Source organism: Phocoena sinus, chromosome 8 (genome assembly GCF_008692025.1).
Source record: "Phocoena sinus isolate mPhoSin1 chromosome 8, mPhoSin1.pri, whole genome shotgun sequence".
Classification (NCBI taxonomy): Eukaryota; Metazoa; Chordata; class Mammalia; order Artiodactyla; family Phocoenidae; genus Phocoena; species Phocoena sinus.
The window spans coordinates 23,771,816-23,787,805 of record NC_045770.1 but is presented as its reverse complement, the minus strand read 5'-3'; the positions used below and the strand labels follow the sequence as shown (position 1 = coordinate 23,787,805).

The following is a 15,990-nucleotide window of genomic DNA, read 5'->3' as shown; positions in this document are numbered from 1 at the left end:
GTTTTTACAACTGAAGTATAGTTCATGTACAATGTTATATAAATTATAGGTATACAATATAATGAGTCACAATTTTTAACAGTTATACTCCATTTACAGTTATTATATAATGTTGGCTATATTCCCTATGTTGTACTTATAGCTTATTTTATACCTAATATTGATAGTCCGTACCTCTTAATCGCCTGTCCCTCCCTTATTGCCCCTCCCTCCTTCCTTCTCCCCACTGGTAACCACTAGTTTGTTCTCTGTATCTGTGAGTCTGCTTCTTTTTTGTTACATTCACTGGTTTGTGGTGCTTTTTAGATTCCACATATGTTATATCATACAGTATTTGTCTTTCTCTGTCTGACTTATTTCACTTAGCATAATGTCCTCCAAGTCCATCCATCTTGCTGCAAATGGCAAATTTTCATTCTTTTTTATGGCTGAGTAGTATTCCGTGTGTGTGTGTGTGTGTGTGTGTGTGTGTGTGTACATATATGCCACATCTTCTTTATCCATTCATCTGTTGATGTACACTTAGGTTGCTGCCATATCTTGGCAATTGTAAATAATGCTGCTATGAACATTGCGGTGCATGTATCTTTTTGAATTAGTGTTTTTTTTTTTTTTTTTCAGATGTATACCCAGAAGTGGAATTGCTGGGTCATATGGTAGTTCTATTTTTAGTTTTTTGAGAAACCTCTGTAATGTTTTCCAGCTGCACCAATTTACATTCTCACCAACGCTGTACAAGGGCTCCCTTTTCCCCACATCCTTGCCAACCTTTGTTATTTGTTAAAACTATCAGATTTGTTTTAAAAAATGGGGTGATCCTCTTATTCTGCAGTCAAAATAAGTAAGATCCCAAAAGTACATGTTATATAACAATAATTTAGCAATTCCTAGGTAAGCATTAGGTGATTATACAAGGGTACATGCTTCCTTGTTCTTTTTTTTGTGTGTGTGTGGTACGCGGGCCTCTCACTGTTGTGGCTTCTCTCGTTGCGGAGCACAGGCTCCGAACGCACAGGCTTAGCAGCCATGGCTCATGGGCTCAGACGCTCCACGGCATGTGGGATCTTCCCGAACTGGGGCACGAACCTGTGTCTCCTGCATGGGCAGGCGGACTCTCAACCACTGCACCACCAGGGAAGCCCTGCTTCCTTGTTCTTATAAAATGTCATTAGGCAAAAATAATCAGTGTTGAAATTTAGCAGCTTTTTTGGGTATATATTGTTTTAAACTTTTACAAATTTTGAGATAAAATACAAAGCTCATATAATTTCTTACTAGATATCAGAAACATAATTTTAAATATTTTTTTAATGTCTTTATTGGGGTATAATTGCTTTACAATGGTGTGTTAGTTTCTGCTTTATAACAAAGTGAATCAGTTATACATATACATATGTTCCCATATGTCTTCCCTCTTGCGTCTCCCTCCCTCCCGCCCTCCCTATCCCACCCCTCCAGGCTGTCACAAAGCACCGAGCCAATATCCCTGTGCCATGCAGCTGCTTCCCACTAGCTATCTACCTTACTAAGTTTGTTAGTGTGTATATGTCCATGACTCTCTCTCGCCCTGTCACAGCTCACCCTTCCCCCTCCCCATATCCTCAAGTCCATTCTCCAGTAGCTCTGCGTCTTTATTCCAGTCTTACCCCTAGGTTCTTCATGACATTTTTTTCCCTTAAATTCCACATATATGTGTTAGCATACGGTATTTGTCTTTTTCTTTCTGACTTACTTCACTCTGTATGACAGACTATAGGTCTATCCACCTCATTACAAATAGCTAAATTTCATTTCTTTTTATGGCTGAGTAATATTCCATTGTATATATGTGACACATCTTTATCCATTCATCTGATGATGGGCACTTAGGTTGTTTCCATCTCCAGGCTATTGTAAATAGAGCTGCAATGAACATTTTGGTACATGACTCTTTTTGAATTTTGGTTTTCTCAGGGTATACGCCCAGTAGTGGGATTGCTGGGTCATATGGTAGTTCTATTTGTAGTTTTTTAAGGAACCTCCATACTGTTCTCCATAGTGGCTGAACCAATTCACATTCCCACCAGCAGTGCAAGAGTGTTCCCTTTTCTCCACACCCTCTCCAGCATTTATTGTTTCTAGATATTTTGATGATGGCCATTCTGACTGGTGTGAAGTGATATCTCATTGTAGTTTTGATTTGCATTTCTCTAATGATTAATGATGTTGAGCATTCTTTCATGTGTTTGTTGGCAGTCTGTATATCTTCTTTGGAGAAATGTCTATTTAGGTCTTCTGCCCATTTTTGGATTGGGTTGTTTGTTTTTTTGTTATTTAGCTGCCTGAGCTGTTTGTAAATTTTGGAGATTAATCCTTTGTAAGTTGCTTCATTTGCAAATATTTTCTCCCATTCTGAGGGTTGTCTTTTCATCTTGTTTATGGTTTCCTTTGCTGTGCAAAAGCTTTGAAGTTTCATTAGGTCCCATTTGTTTATTTTTGTTTGTATTTCCATTACTCTAGGAGGTGGGTCAGAAAGGATCTTGCTGTGATTTATGTCATAGAGTGTTCTGCCTATGTTTTCCTCTAAGAGTTTGATAGTTTCTGGCCTTATATTTAGGTCTTTAATCCATTTTGAGCTTATTTTTGTGTATGGTGTTAGGGAGTGATCTAATCTCATACTTTTACATGTACCTGTCCAGTTTTCCCAGCACTACTTATTGAAGAGGCTGCCCTTTCTCCACTGACATTCCTGCCACCTTTATCAAAGATAAGGTGTCCATATGTGCGTGGGTTTATCTCTGGGCTTTCTATCCTGTTCCACTGATCTATCTTTCTGTTTTTGTGCCAGTACCATACTGTCTTGATTACTCTAGCTTTATAGTATAGTCTGAAGTCAGGGAGCCTGATTCCTCCAGCTCCTTTTTTGTTCTCAAGATTGCTTTGGCTATTCGGTGTCTTTTGTGTTTCCATAAAAATTATGAAATTTTTTTTCCAGTTCTGTGAAAAATGCCAGTGGTAGTTTGATAGGGATTGCATTGAATCTATAGATTGCTTTGGGTAGTAGAGTCATTTTCACAATGTTGATTCTTCCAATCCAAGAACATTGTATATCTCTCCATCTATTTGTATCATCTTTAATTTCTTTCATCAGTGTATTATAATTTTCTACATACAGGTCTTTTGTCTCCTTAGGTAGGTTTATTCCTAGATATTATATTCTTTTTGTTGCAATGGTAAATGGGAGTGTTTTCTTGATTTCACTTTCAGATTTTTCATCATTGGTATATAGGAATGCCAGAGATTTCTGTGCATTAATTTTGTATCCTGCTACTTTACCAAATTCATTGATTAGCTCTAGTAGTTTTCTGGTAGCATCTTTAGGATTCTCTATGTAGAGTATCATGTCATCTGCAAACAGTGACAGCTTTACTTCTTCTTTTCTGATTTGGATTCCTTTTATTTCTTTTTCTTTGCTGACTGCTGTGGCTAAAACTTCTAAAACTATGTTGAATAAAAGTGGTGAGAGTGGGCAACCTTGTCTTGTTCCTGATCTTAGTGGAAATGCTTTCAGTTTTTCACCATTGAGGATGATGTTTGCTGTGGGCTTGTCATATATGGCCTTTATTATGTTGAGGAAAGTTCCCTCTATGCCTACTTTCTGCAGGGTTTTTATCATAAATGGGTGTTGAATTTTGTCAAAAGCTTTCTCTGCATCTATTGAGATGATCATATGGTTTTTCTCCTTCAATTTGTTAATATGGTTTATCACATTGATAGATTTGCGTATATTGAAGAATCCTTGCATTCCTGGAATAAACCCCACTTGATCATGGTGTATGATCCTTCTAATGTGCTGTTGGATTCTGTTTGCTAGTATTTTGTTGAGGACTTTTGCATCTATGTTCATCAGTGATATTGGCCTGTAGTTTTCTTTCTTTGTGACATCCCTGTCTGGTTTTGGTATCAAGGCGATGGTGGCCTCGTAGAATGAGTTTGGGAGTGTTCCTCCCTCTGCTATATTTTGGAAGAGTTTGAGAAGGATAAGTGTTAGCTCTTCTCTAAATGTTTGATAGAATTCGCCTGTGAAGCCATGTGGTCCTGGGCTTTTGTTTGTTGGAAGATTTTTAATCACAGTTTCAATTTCAGTGTTCGTGATTGGTCTGTTCGGATTTTCTATTTCATCCTGATTCACTCTTGGCAGGTTGTGCATTTCTAAGAATTTGTCCATTTCTTCCAGATTGTCCATTTTATTGGCATAGAGTTGCTTGTAGTAATCTCTCATGATCTTTTGTATTTCTGCAGTGTCAGTTGTTACTTCTCCTTTTTCATTTCTAATTCTATTAATTTGAGTCTTCTCCCTTTTTTTCTTGATGAGTCTGGCTAGTGGTTTATCTATTTTGTTTATCTTCTCAAAGAACCAGCTTTTAGTTTTATTGATCTTTGCTATTGTTTCCTTCATTTCTTTTTCATTTATTTCTGATCTGATTTTTATGATTTCTTTCCTTCTGCTAGCTTTGGGTTATTTTTGTTCTTCTTTCTCTAATTGCTTGAGGTGCAAGGTTAGGTTGTTTATTCGAGATGTTTCCTGCTTCTTAAGGTGGGCTTGTATTGCTATAAACTTCCCCCTTAAAACTGCTTTTGCTGCATCCCATAGGTTTTGAGTCGTTGTGTCTCCATTGTCATTTGTTTCTAGGTATTTTTTAATTTCCTCTTTGATTTCTTCAGTGATCACTTCATTATTAAGTAGTGTATTGTTTAGCCTCCATGTGTTTGTATTTTTTACAGATCTTTTCCTGTAATTGATATCTAGTCTCATGGCGTTGTGGTCAGAAAAGATACTTGATACAATTTCAATTTTCTTAAATTTACCAAGGCTTGATTTGTGACCCAAGATATGATCTATCCTGGTGAATGTTCCATGAGCACTTGAGAAAAACGTGTATTCTGTTGTTTTTGGATGGAGTGTCCTATAAATATCAATTAAGTTCATCTTGTTTAATGTATCATTTAAAGCTTGTGTTTCCTTATTTATTTTCATTTTGCATGATCTGTCCATTGGTGAAAGTGGGGTGTTAAAGTCCCCTACTATGAATGTTACTGTTATGTTACTGTCGATTTCCCCTTTTATGGCTCTTAGTATTTGCCTTATGTACTGAGGTGCTCCTATGTTGGGTGCACAAATATTTACAATTGTTATATCTTCTTCTTGGATCGATCCCTTGATCATTATGTAGTGTCCTTCTTCGTCTCTTTTAATAGTCCTTATTTTAAAGTCTATTTTGTCTGATATGAGAATTGCTACTCCAGCTTTCTTTTGGTTTCCATTTGCATGGAATATCTTTTTCCATCCCCTTACTTTCAGTCTGTATGTGTCTCTAGTTCTGAAGTGGGTCTCTTGTAGACAGCATATATAAGGGTCTTGTTTTTGTATCCATTCACCCAATCTGTGTCTTTTGGTGGGAGCATTTAGTCCACTTACATTTAAGGTAATTATCAATATGTATGTTCATATTCCCATTTTCTTAATTGTTTTGGGTTCGTTATTATAGGTCTTTTCCTTCTCTTGTGTTTCTTGTGTAGAAAAGTTCCTTTAGCATTTGTTGTAAAGCTAATCTGGTGGTGCTGAACTCTCTCAGCTTTTGCTTGTCTGTAAAGGTTTTAATTTCTCCATCAAATCTGAATGAGATCCTTGCTGGTTAGAGTAATCTTGGTTGTAGGTTTTTCTCCTTCATCACTTTAAGTATGTCCTGCCAGTTCCTTCTGGCTTGCAGAGTTCCTGCTGAAAGATCAGCTGTTAACCTTATGGGAATTCCCTTGTGTGTTATATGTTGTTTTTCCCTTGCTGCTTTTAATATGTTTTCTTTGTATTTAATTTTTGACAGTTTGATTAATATGTGTCTTGGTGTGTTTCTCCTTGGATTTATCCTGTATGGGACTCTCTGTGCTTCCTGGACTTGATTAATTATTTCCTTTCCCATATTAGGGAAGTTTTCAATTATAATCTCTTCAAATATTTTCTCAGTCCCTTTCTTTTTCTCTTCTTCTTCTGGGACCCCTATAATTCGAATGTTCGTTTATTTAATGATGTCCCAGAGGTCTCTGAGACTGACCTCAGTTCTTTTCATTCTTTTTTCTTTATTATGCTCTGCAGTAGTTATTTCCACTATTTTATCTTCCAGGTCACTTATCCGTTCTTCTGCCTCAGTTATTCTGCTATTGATCTCATCTAGAGTACTTTTAATTTCATTTATTGTGTTGTTCATCGTTGCTTGTTTCATTTTTATTTCTTCTAGGTCCTTGTTAATTGTTTCTTTCATTTTGTCCATTCTATTTCCAAGATTTTGGATCATCCTTACTATCATTATTCTGAATTCTTTTTCAGGTAGACTGCCTATTTCCTCTTCATTTGTTAGGTCTGGTGGGTTTTTATCTTGCTCCTTCATCTGCTGTGTGTTTTTCTGTCTTCTCATTTTGCTTATCTTACTGTGTTTGGGGTCTCCTTTTTGCAGGCTGCAGGTTCGTAGTTCCCGCTGTTTTTGATGTCTGTCTCCAGTAGCTAAGGTTGGTTCAGTGGTTTGTGTGGGTTCCTGGTGGAGGAGACTAGTGCCTGTGTTGTGGTGGATGAGGCTGGATCTTGTCTCTCTGGTGGGCAGGTCCACGTCTGGTGGTTTGTTTTGGGGTGTCTGTGGCCTTATTATGATTTTAGGCAGCCTCTCTGCTAATGGGTGGGGTTGTGTTCCTGTCTTGCTAGTTGTTTGGCATAGGTTGTCCAGCACTGTGTCTTGCTGGTCGTTGAGTGAAGCTGGGTGCTTGTGTTAAGATGGAGGTCTCTGGAAGATTTTTGCCGTTTGATATTATGTGGAGCTAGGAGGTCTCTTATTGACCAGTGTCCTGAAGTTGGCTCTCCTACCTCAGAGGCAGAGCCCTGACTCCTGGCTGGAGCACCAAGAGCCTTTCATCCACACGGCTCAGAATAAAAGGGAGAAAAAGTAGAGAGAATTCGTAGAAGTATGAGGAAAGAAAGAAGGAAAGGAGGGAAGGAAGGAAGGAAGGAAGGAAGGAAGAAAGAAAGAAAGAAAGAAAGAAGCAAAGAAGAAAAGAAAGGAGGGAGGGAGGGAGGAAGCAAGGAAGGAGGGAAAGAAGGAAAAAAGACAGAAGGAAAGAAGATACAGTAAAAATAAAATAAAGTATAATAAAGTTATTGAATTAAAAAATACCTATTTAGAAAAAAAAAAGGGACGGATAGAACCTTAGGACAAATGTTGGAAGCAAAGCTATACAGACAAAATCTTACACAGAAGCATACACATACACCCTCACAAAAAGAGGTAAAGGGGGAAACATCATAAATCTTGCTCTTAGAGACCACCTCCTCAATTTGGGGTGATTCATTGTCTAAAGGAGGGGAGGAAGGAAGGAAAGAAAGAAAAAAAAGAAGGAACGAAGGTAAAGTATAATAAAGTTATTAAAATTAATTATTAAGAAAAAAAATTTAAAAAAAAACCATGGACGGATAGAACCCTAGGACAAATGGTGGAAGCAAGACTATACAGACAAGATCTCACATAGAAGCATACACGTACACATTCACAAAAAGAGGAAAAGGGAAAAAAATCAGAGATCTTGCTCCTAAAGTCCACCTCCTCAATTTGGGATCATTCCTTGTCTATTCAGGTATTCCACAGATGCAGGGTATAACAAGTTGATTGTGGAGCTTTAATCCGCTGCTTCTGAGGCTGCTGGGAGAGATTTCCCTTTCTCTTTGTTCTCACAGCTCACAGGGGCTCAGTTTTGGATTTGGCCCTGCTCTGCGTGTAGGTCGCTGGAGGGTGTCTATTTTTTGCTCAGACAGGACGGGGTTAAAGAAGCTGCTGATTCGGAGGCTCTGGCGCACTCAGGCCGGGGATGGGGGGGGGTGAGGGAGGGGCACTGCGTGCGGGGCGGGCCTGCGGCGGCAGGCGTGAAGTTGCACCACCCTGAGGCCCGCCGTGCGTTCTCCCGGGGAAGTTGTCCCTGGGTCCCGGGAACCTGGCGGTGGCGGGCTGCACAGGCTCCGCGGAAGAGGGGTGTGGAGAGTTACCGGTGCTCGCACATAGGCCCCTTGGTGGCGGCAGCAGCAGCCTTAGCGTCTCCCGCCCGTCTCTGGGGTCCGTGCTTTTAGCCGCGGCTCGCGCCTAATTTTAAATATTAATAGAACCAGAAAACAAAAAGAGGAAGCTATTATAGAGGAAAGTGAAATAATATTATTTCGTTAATTGAGAAAATATAGGGGGGATACAGTCCTGGAAAAAATAGTATTTTCATAGACTGGAACTGAGAGAAGGGTGGGAATTTACTTACTTCCATGTCAATCAAGACACATGAATTGAAATAAAAACTGGAAGAGAAAAAATTAAATATACATTTGTACCCATGTATTTTCTTCCAATTCAGGTACATGGCCATATAATTTGAATATTAAAGAACAGGTCATTCTTCTTGGAAATTACCTGTGACAAGCAAGAAATCTAAAATTAAAAAATAAAAAACAGCACACGTGGAAGTTTTGGAAACTTTGTAAAAAATACAAGCTCTTTCAAAGAGTGAAAACTTACTAGATTCTGTTTATTTTACCTTGAAGGAATGTTTTTATCAAAAGTTATCAAAGAATGAAAAAAAATGCAAATGGATGCAAAGACTCGCATTTATCACATGTTCCTAGAAATGATAGAATGAAAAAGCACATCAGCAAAATGTTAAATATTCAAAATTGAAATTGGATTTGAAAAGTATATATGCAACTGTTGGTGCTGTGGAATAGAGACTATACTTAGAGGGTAAAATATAAAACCAAATAATTAACACAATAGCAGATGCATTACATGAGATTATTTGAATAAGACAAGATATGCTAAGTATTGCTCAATTGTTTTAGTTATAACCTTCATAGAACCCATGTAAAAGAGATAACAATTACTATTAGATTTGTGGATTTCTAAAATCCACTCTTTCTGTATATGAACATAGATTTTGCTCAGCAAATGACACAACTGGAGAATTATCAGATCTACATATCTAGTGGGCTACTTGTAAACACAGAACAGAAACCAAAATCATGTCAAGGGAAGAGATCTTTGTGATTTGTGATGATTCTCTCCATGATGAGAGCATGTTGGCCAAAGTAAAGCTTCCCTGAAGGCTGAATTCAAAGTAAATGCCAAAAAAGCTTCTGACAGCAGTGTAGAAATTGTGACAGTGAAAAAAAATACTGTTACCTGACTTAAGTTTGAAATGCTACAGTTTTTTTTTTTTTGCGGTACGCGGGCCTCTTACTGCTGTGGCCTCTCCCGTTGTGGAGCACAGGCTCCGGACGCACAGGCTCCGGACGCACAGGCTCCTGACGCACAGGCTCAGTGGCCATGGCTCAGCCACTCCGCAGCATGTGGGACCTTCCTGGACAGGGGCACAAACCTGTGAACCCGTGTCCGCTGCATCGGTAGGTGTTCTGTCAACCACTGTGCCACCAGGGAAGCCCTGAAATGCTATAGTTTTGTGGTGAAGATGTTATGGTAAATTGAAAATGATCTATCCTTAAGAAAAAAAAAAAACTTCTGGTTCATAGGTTGATATTTGGAAAAAAATTTGGTTCAAATAATAATTTCAGCAGTAATAATGATATTATTATTAATATACTACTACTACTGTTATTAATAGCTTGGAAGTCAGAGATATGATAGTGTCACAATTTTGTAAATGAAAAGCCAAATGGATTTTGACAGGAAGATTCTCAAAAAGTAATTCTCGAGAATTCCATATCCCTGTTGTACGTTCTTCAAACTTAATGGTGAAAAACACAGCAAAAATCTTTTTTTATATATTTGAAATTTTCATATCATCTAAGAACTATACATCTACCTTTTAGTTCATTGAAACATGGAAAGGTATTAAAATATTAATTTTGAAATCATTATAAAAATAAACGTTGAGGTCATCCTGTCACTAAAAATAAAAATAAAAAGTTGAGGTCATCCTGTCACTAAAACTCAATTAGAGGCAATAAACAATGCTCTTTTATAAATTATTGATATTTTTAAAGCTAAATTTTCTGGATAAAGGTTAGAATGCTAGCCAAAGATATACTTTTGAAAATACCTATGTTTAAATGTATCTTCTCAGCACTATTTTGGTATGCCTCTTTTGGTGTGGACATTTTATATTTTAAACCATTTTTATTGAAAATATAACATACCTATAGAAAACGATATAAAACAAGTATAGAACTTATGAAGTATTACGAGGCCAACATTCTTATGACTAGCACCTAGGTCAATAAATAGAACTGTGCCCTCTATTCCCATCATTCTTTGAACTCTTTTTAAAAATTTGTTGGCACCTCAAGACATTCTAGGCTCGTCCTGTACTTTTCCTGCCCCATCCCCGGAATTAGTTATTTCTCCAAAGAGCTGTGGTTCATTTGATTGGAAAAAAGGGTATTTACAGACCAAGATCTGGGCGGCAGTTGGGCTCATCACTACTGGGTATCATTGCTTCTATGCTTTTGCAGATAAGATAATCTTTAAAAAACAGTTTTAAAGTACAGAAAGCATATAATGGCCTTTTCAAATTTTTGAGACATATGTAATTTGAAGAATTTTGATGATGAACAACCATAACTATGTAAAAATTAAAATAGAGACTAATGATGAATAATATTAAATGGGTTATAATATATGAGGAACTGATATTACATCCTTCTCCCCCTAAATTTTAATAAAGCCCCTGCCCCCACTGAAGTTTTGCCTGTATTTGTAGTAGTAGTTACCAGGCATATTTCCATATACTTTTTAGCCCTTTGGGGGCCTTTTTTTTTTTTTAAGTATTTATTTATTTATTGGCTGCGCCGGGTCTTCGTTGTGGCACGCGGGAACTTTGTTGCTGCGTGCGAGATCTTCTTTGCGGCATGTGGGATCTTTAGTTGTGGCATGTGGGATCTAGTTCCCTGAGCAGGGATTGAACTTGGGCCCCCTGCATTGGGAGCGCAGGGTCTTAACCACTGGACCACCAGGGAATTCCCAGGAGCTTTTTGAATATTGGCTGGTAGTGGAGGATGTAGTCTGAAAATTAAAATGTGTTAACAACTATTTAATGTCCTCAATGTCACTGAACATCTGTCTCAGGGTCATTTCTACAGAAAACAGGTTATTGGAGTAAATAAACATTGAAACCATAATAAAAATGTTATTTTATCCAATCAGGATGTGAATTATTTTTGTTACAAATCATTAAATCCATTAGTGACTTTGGAATGTGATATCGAGTTTTTTATTGTGATTAAGCTTTGAATTTTCTTATTTTATGTCAAAAATTTGATATATATAATGAACAAAATAATTTCCATTGAGTTCTATTTAATTTTCTGAATAGTTTCTGTTCTTACACGTGGATACCATGTCTTACCTTTCTAAAAATATTAATTTTTGAAGATTTATTTTGCTCTTTGCATTCGTTAGTTTTAGCTTCCAACTTTTTAGTTAAAGGATTTCCTCAAATGTTTGGTGGTCTTTGCTTATTATTTCATATTTGAGTAAGGCTGATCAGAAACAAGTGTTTGGAAGGCCTTATTAATTGGTAGGTTTCACTGAAGAGCCGGGGGAGGTCAGTGACTTGCCATTTATTTGGTCACTGCCTAAATGCCATCATATCCAGGTCTTTCTCTTATGTCTGTTGGCTTCCCGGGAGACAAACGGTCCAGTTTTTTGCCTGAGGCATGTATATGCTTGGCTGCTTCAGATTTAGGAGAAAAGTGAGAATTAGAGTTGAGAACCTCATTGTTCTCTATATACCCTTAAAAATTAAAATAATTTAAAAAATTGTGGTAAAGTACACATAAAATTTGCCATTTAAACCAGTTTAAAGTGTATAGTTCAGTGGCATTAAGTATATTCACATCCTTGTGCAACCAACCTCCAGAACTCTTTTCATCTTACAAAACTGAAACTCTCTACCCCTAAACAGTAATTCCCCATTTCCCCTCCCCCCAGCCCCTGGCAACCACCGTTTTACTTTCCATCTCTATAAATCTGACTACTTTAGGTACCTTATATAAGTGGAATCAGATGGTATTTGTCTTTTTGTGACTGTCTTATCTCATTTAGCCTCATGTCTTCAAGGTTCATCTACGTTGTAGCATTGTCAGAATTTCCTTCCTTCTTAAGGATGAATAATATTCCATTGTATGCATATACTGCATTTTGTTTATCTACCATTTGTGGATGGACACTTGGCTTGCTTCCACCTTTTGGCTATTGTGAATAATGCTGCTATGAACATGGGAATGCATGTCTCTTCCAGACCGTGCTTTCAATTCTTTAGTGTGTATATCCGGAAGTAGAATTGCTAGATCTTGTGGTAGTTCTATTTTTAACTTTTAGTGGATGTATATATACTTTTATATAACCTCTCCATATTGAGCTTTACTCTCTACCACATCTAGTGACTCTTGAGTGTGGAGATTTTCCAGTTCACCTGCTCCCCCCATTCCCTCACCCCCCATCCTCTGTTTAGGGAATGGGCTCGTGGTTGGGGCATTCATCTGGCTTTGTGGGGTTGGAAGGGGAATTTGAGGGTCCAAATACTCTGCATGGGAACTTTGAACTTAATTTCCCTGTTTTCCTTGCCACAACTCTGCCCTCACCCCTCTCTAGTGTATATTTGTGCTCTAGGTAAATGTACCAGAAAAACCAATTCACTGAAAGCCAATTCACTTAAATGGCCAACTTGCAAATAACTTTTCTTTTAATTCTTTATTTTTACTTATTTTGTCTTCCTGATAGCCTTTTAAGGCAATTCAATTTGACTCTGCTCCAGTTCCCTACTGCTGCAGCTACAGTCTGACGGGCTAGAAAAAGGGGAAAACACCGAAGGACATAAGAAGAATACAGAATATTCATTTTTATTCCTACGGAGTTACCCTGCAGTGGACAGAAATCAGAAGTTGTTAACTAGCTCTTTGATTTTGGGCCAAACCTTTCGGCTCCCTGGGCTGAAACATGTAAAACGAGGATCACAATTATAATTCACAGATGGGTGTGTGTGTGTATATGTGTGTGTGTGGCGGGGGGTGGGGCGGTGTGTGTCTGTGTGTGTGTGGCGGGGGGTGGAGGGGCGCTTAGTGGTGTTAGCGCCCGGTTCGCGAAGGAAAACCCAGAGCAAAGTTACGGCCTTTCAGTGTTAAGTTGTACGACCTCACCATAGTAACAGCAACCAGCACGCATGCGTCTATTTAAAGCGCCGGCGTGCTTTAGGAACCACTCAGCCCCGCCCTCTTCCTCAGATTGCCCGGTTTCCGTTTTCCCCGAGCCTGCTCCGCTCGGCTCTGTGGATTCCGAGTCGCCAATCACCGCCCACTTTTTTCTAGCTGTGAACACCGCGCATGCCTACGTTTCGAAAGCCCGGGGGCGGGCTTGTGGTTTCGCGTACGCGCAGTCGTCCTCTTTCCCCACGCTGGTTCCTCGTCGTCTTAGTGCCGTACGTCCTCCGGGCCTGATCTCGTATTTGGGTACCGAGTGCGCTGTCGCCACCGCCGCGATGGGCAAAACTTCCGCCTCTCAGGGTCCAGGAGCTCGGCCCGACCCGGTGCGGAGCTTCAATCGTTGGAAGAAGAAACACAGCCACAAGCAGAGCCAAAAAAAACAGTTGAGGAAGCAGCTGAAGAAGCCCGAGTGGCAGGTCGAGCGCGAGATTATCAGCCGCCTCATGCAGAACTTTGAGAAGGTGAGGCCGGCGCCGGGGAGGGGGCGCGGGCCGGCTGCGGGGCTACATGTCCCTGCTGCGCTGGGCTGCACAGACGAGGGGGCCGACCTGTCACTGGTACCCTGCCTGGGGAGCAAGCCGTTAGTTCCGGAGAAGGGAGTGGGGTGAGAGGTGCCAGCCGGGGCCCTGTTGAGGCCACAGGTGGGCTGCTGGGTGCCACAACCCAGGCCTCCTGACCGTCCAGGCTGCTCTTCTGCTCACCACACTTGTCTTGATAAAATGATGGAAATGCAGTGGTACTTAAGCATAGGGAGATTAATTGCTATAATAGGTATAGAAATATTCATAAAAATAATACTAACAACAGTAATGGTAAGTAATGACACATTTTAAGCCACTCACCATGTGCTTCCCATTAATTATTTGACTTGATCTGAGGCATTGGGTCTTATTTCCATTTTACAGATGAGAACATTGAGGCTCCAAGAGGGTAAGAAACTTGTCTGGAACCTAGACTCACGTCTTTCTGATTCCAAAGCCTTTGCTTTTAATCGTTAAGCTAGTCTTGCATCTCTCATCACCATCCTTCCTATGCTTATTTTTTCTACTTGTTTCATGTCCCCATCCAAGAATTGCTATAGAAAAGCTGGACTCTTGGTCTGTTTCTGGTACCTGCCATCCCACAATGTAGCTGATGTTCCCAGATGAATGTAGTAGTTATCATTTTCTTTTATTTTTTTTAATTTTTTTTTTTGCGTTATGCGGGCCTCTCACTGTTGAGGCCTCTCCCATTGCGGAGCACCGGCTCCGGACGCGCAGGCTCAGCGGCCATGGCTCACGGGCCTAGCCGCTCTGCGGCATGTGGGATCTTCCCGGACCGGGGCACGAACCCGTGTCCCCTGCATCGGCAGGCGGACTCTCTGCGCCACCAGGGAAGCCCCTGTAGTTATCATTTTGACTTCTAGATCTCTTCCCAGCTCACGCTTCTTGGGGCTGCCACTACCCCTTCTTTTCCTTCCTCCTAAATTCCACGGCTGTTGGCCTTCACCCACCTCACGTAGCCTTTCAGTGATTGCCCCCTTCTAGTGCAGTGTAATCGGGGATTTAACGTATGGAATATATCTGGAATTAAAGTCATCACGTGTCATGCTGGTATAGCTTTTCTTTAAACAACGCTTAGATCAAAACTAAGGTTAGATGGAGCTTAGAGTTTGTTTTGGGCTTTTAAGTTAAGATGATGATGATTTGATTCTGGCTTTTGGTTGCCTGATGAGTGACTTTGGGCAAGTTACTTTGCTTCTCTTGTCTTTAAAAGGCATAATAATATCTACCTTATAAGTTATGGGCAGTTAGTAAGAATGCATGTAAAGTATTCTGCACAATGCCTGATGCATAAATATCCCATATATTACCTGTTACATTACTACTGCTGCTGTATACACAGCACCTCAATAAGCCACTGTAAGGTAAATTACTGTCAGATTGCGTTTTGGGCCCTTCTTCATCTGACTGGAATTGCTTCAGGAGGAGAGCCTCACCCCTTGCTTCTTCTCACTCTGTTCTCTTCTCTTGTGTAATCCGAAGGTTTACTCTTGTGACTCTTCCTTCTTGCATTCTACCCAGAGCTCTTCTGAGTTCATATCCTTTTTTTTTTTCTGACTGTGCTGGATGTCTTTATTTGTGTCATAGGATACCTTAAATGCTGCAGATCTAAAACTGAGTTCATTATCTTTTTCTTCTAAATTCACAATCCTGTGTGTTATTTCCGTATTGCCACCATGGCAAATTACCACAAATTTGTTGTCTAAAAACAACAGGAATTTATTTTCTTACAGTTCTGGAAGCCAGAAGTCTGAAATCAGTTTCACTGGGCTGAAATCACGGTGTCAGTGGGGACACACTCCCTCTAGAGGCTCTAGGGGAAATTCTGTTTCTTGCTGCTTTTAGCTTCTGGTGGATGTATTCATTGGCCTGTGGCTGCATTACTCCAGTCTCTGCCTCCATGGACACACTGCCTTCTCCTGTTCTATGTCAAATCTACCTGTATCCTTTTTTTGTGAGGGTACTTTTGATCACATTTAGGGTTTACTCAAATAATTGAGGATAATCTCCCCATCTCAAGATTGTTAGTTACTGTGCAAAGTCTCTTTTGTCATGTAAGATAATATCCACAGTTCTGGAGATTAGGATATGGGCATATTTTGGGACCATTATTTAGGCTGCCCCATCCTAGCCCCACCACTTAAGCAGACTGATGAGCTAGAAACCTAGGAGTAATCC

At 39.7% G+C, this 15,990-nt stretch overlaps 1 protein-coding gene across 1 annotated transcript in view; it reads left to right on the top strand.

Moving 5' to 3' along the window:
* Positions 1-13,459: 13,459 nt before the first annotated feature.
* DDX10 (DEAD-box helicase 10) overlaps positions 13,460-15,990 on the top strand; it is a 302,126-nt gene continuing 299,595 nt past the window's right edge. The window contains 1 exon segment of the mRNA XM_032641374.1: positions 13,460-13,731. Within this exon segment, the coding sequence (XP_032497265.1) occupies positions 13,546-13,731 (186 nt within the window). The 5' untranslated portion in view covers positions 13,460-13,545.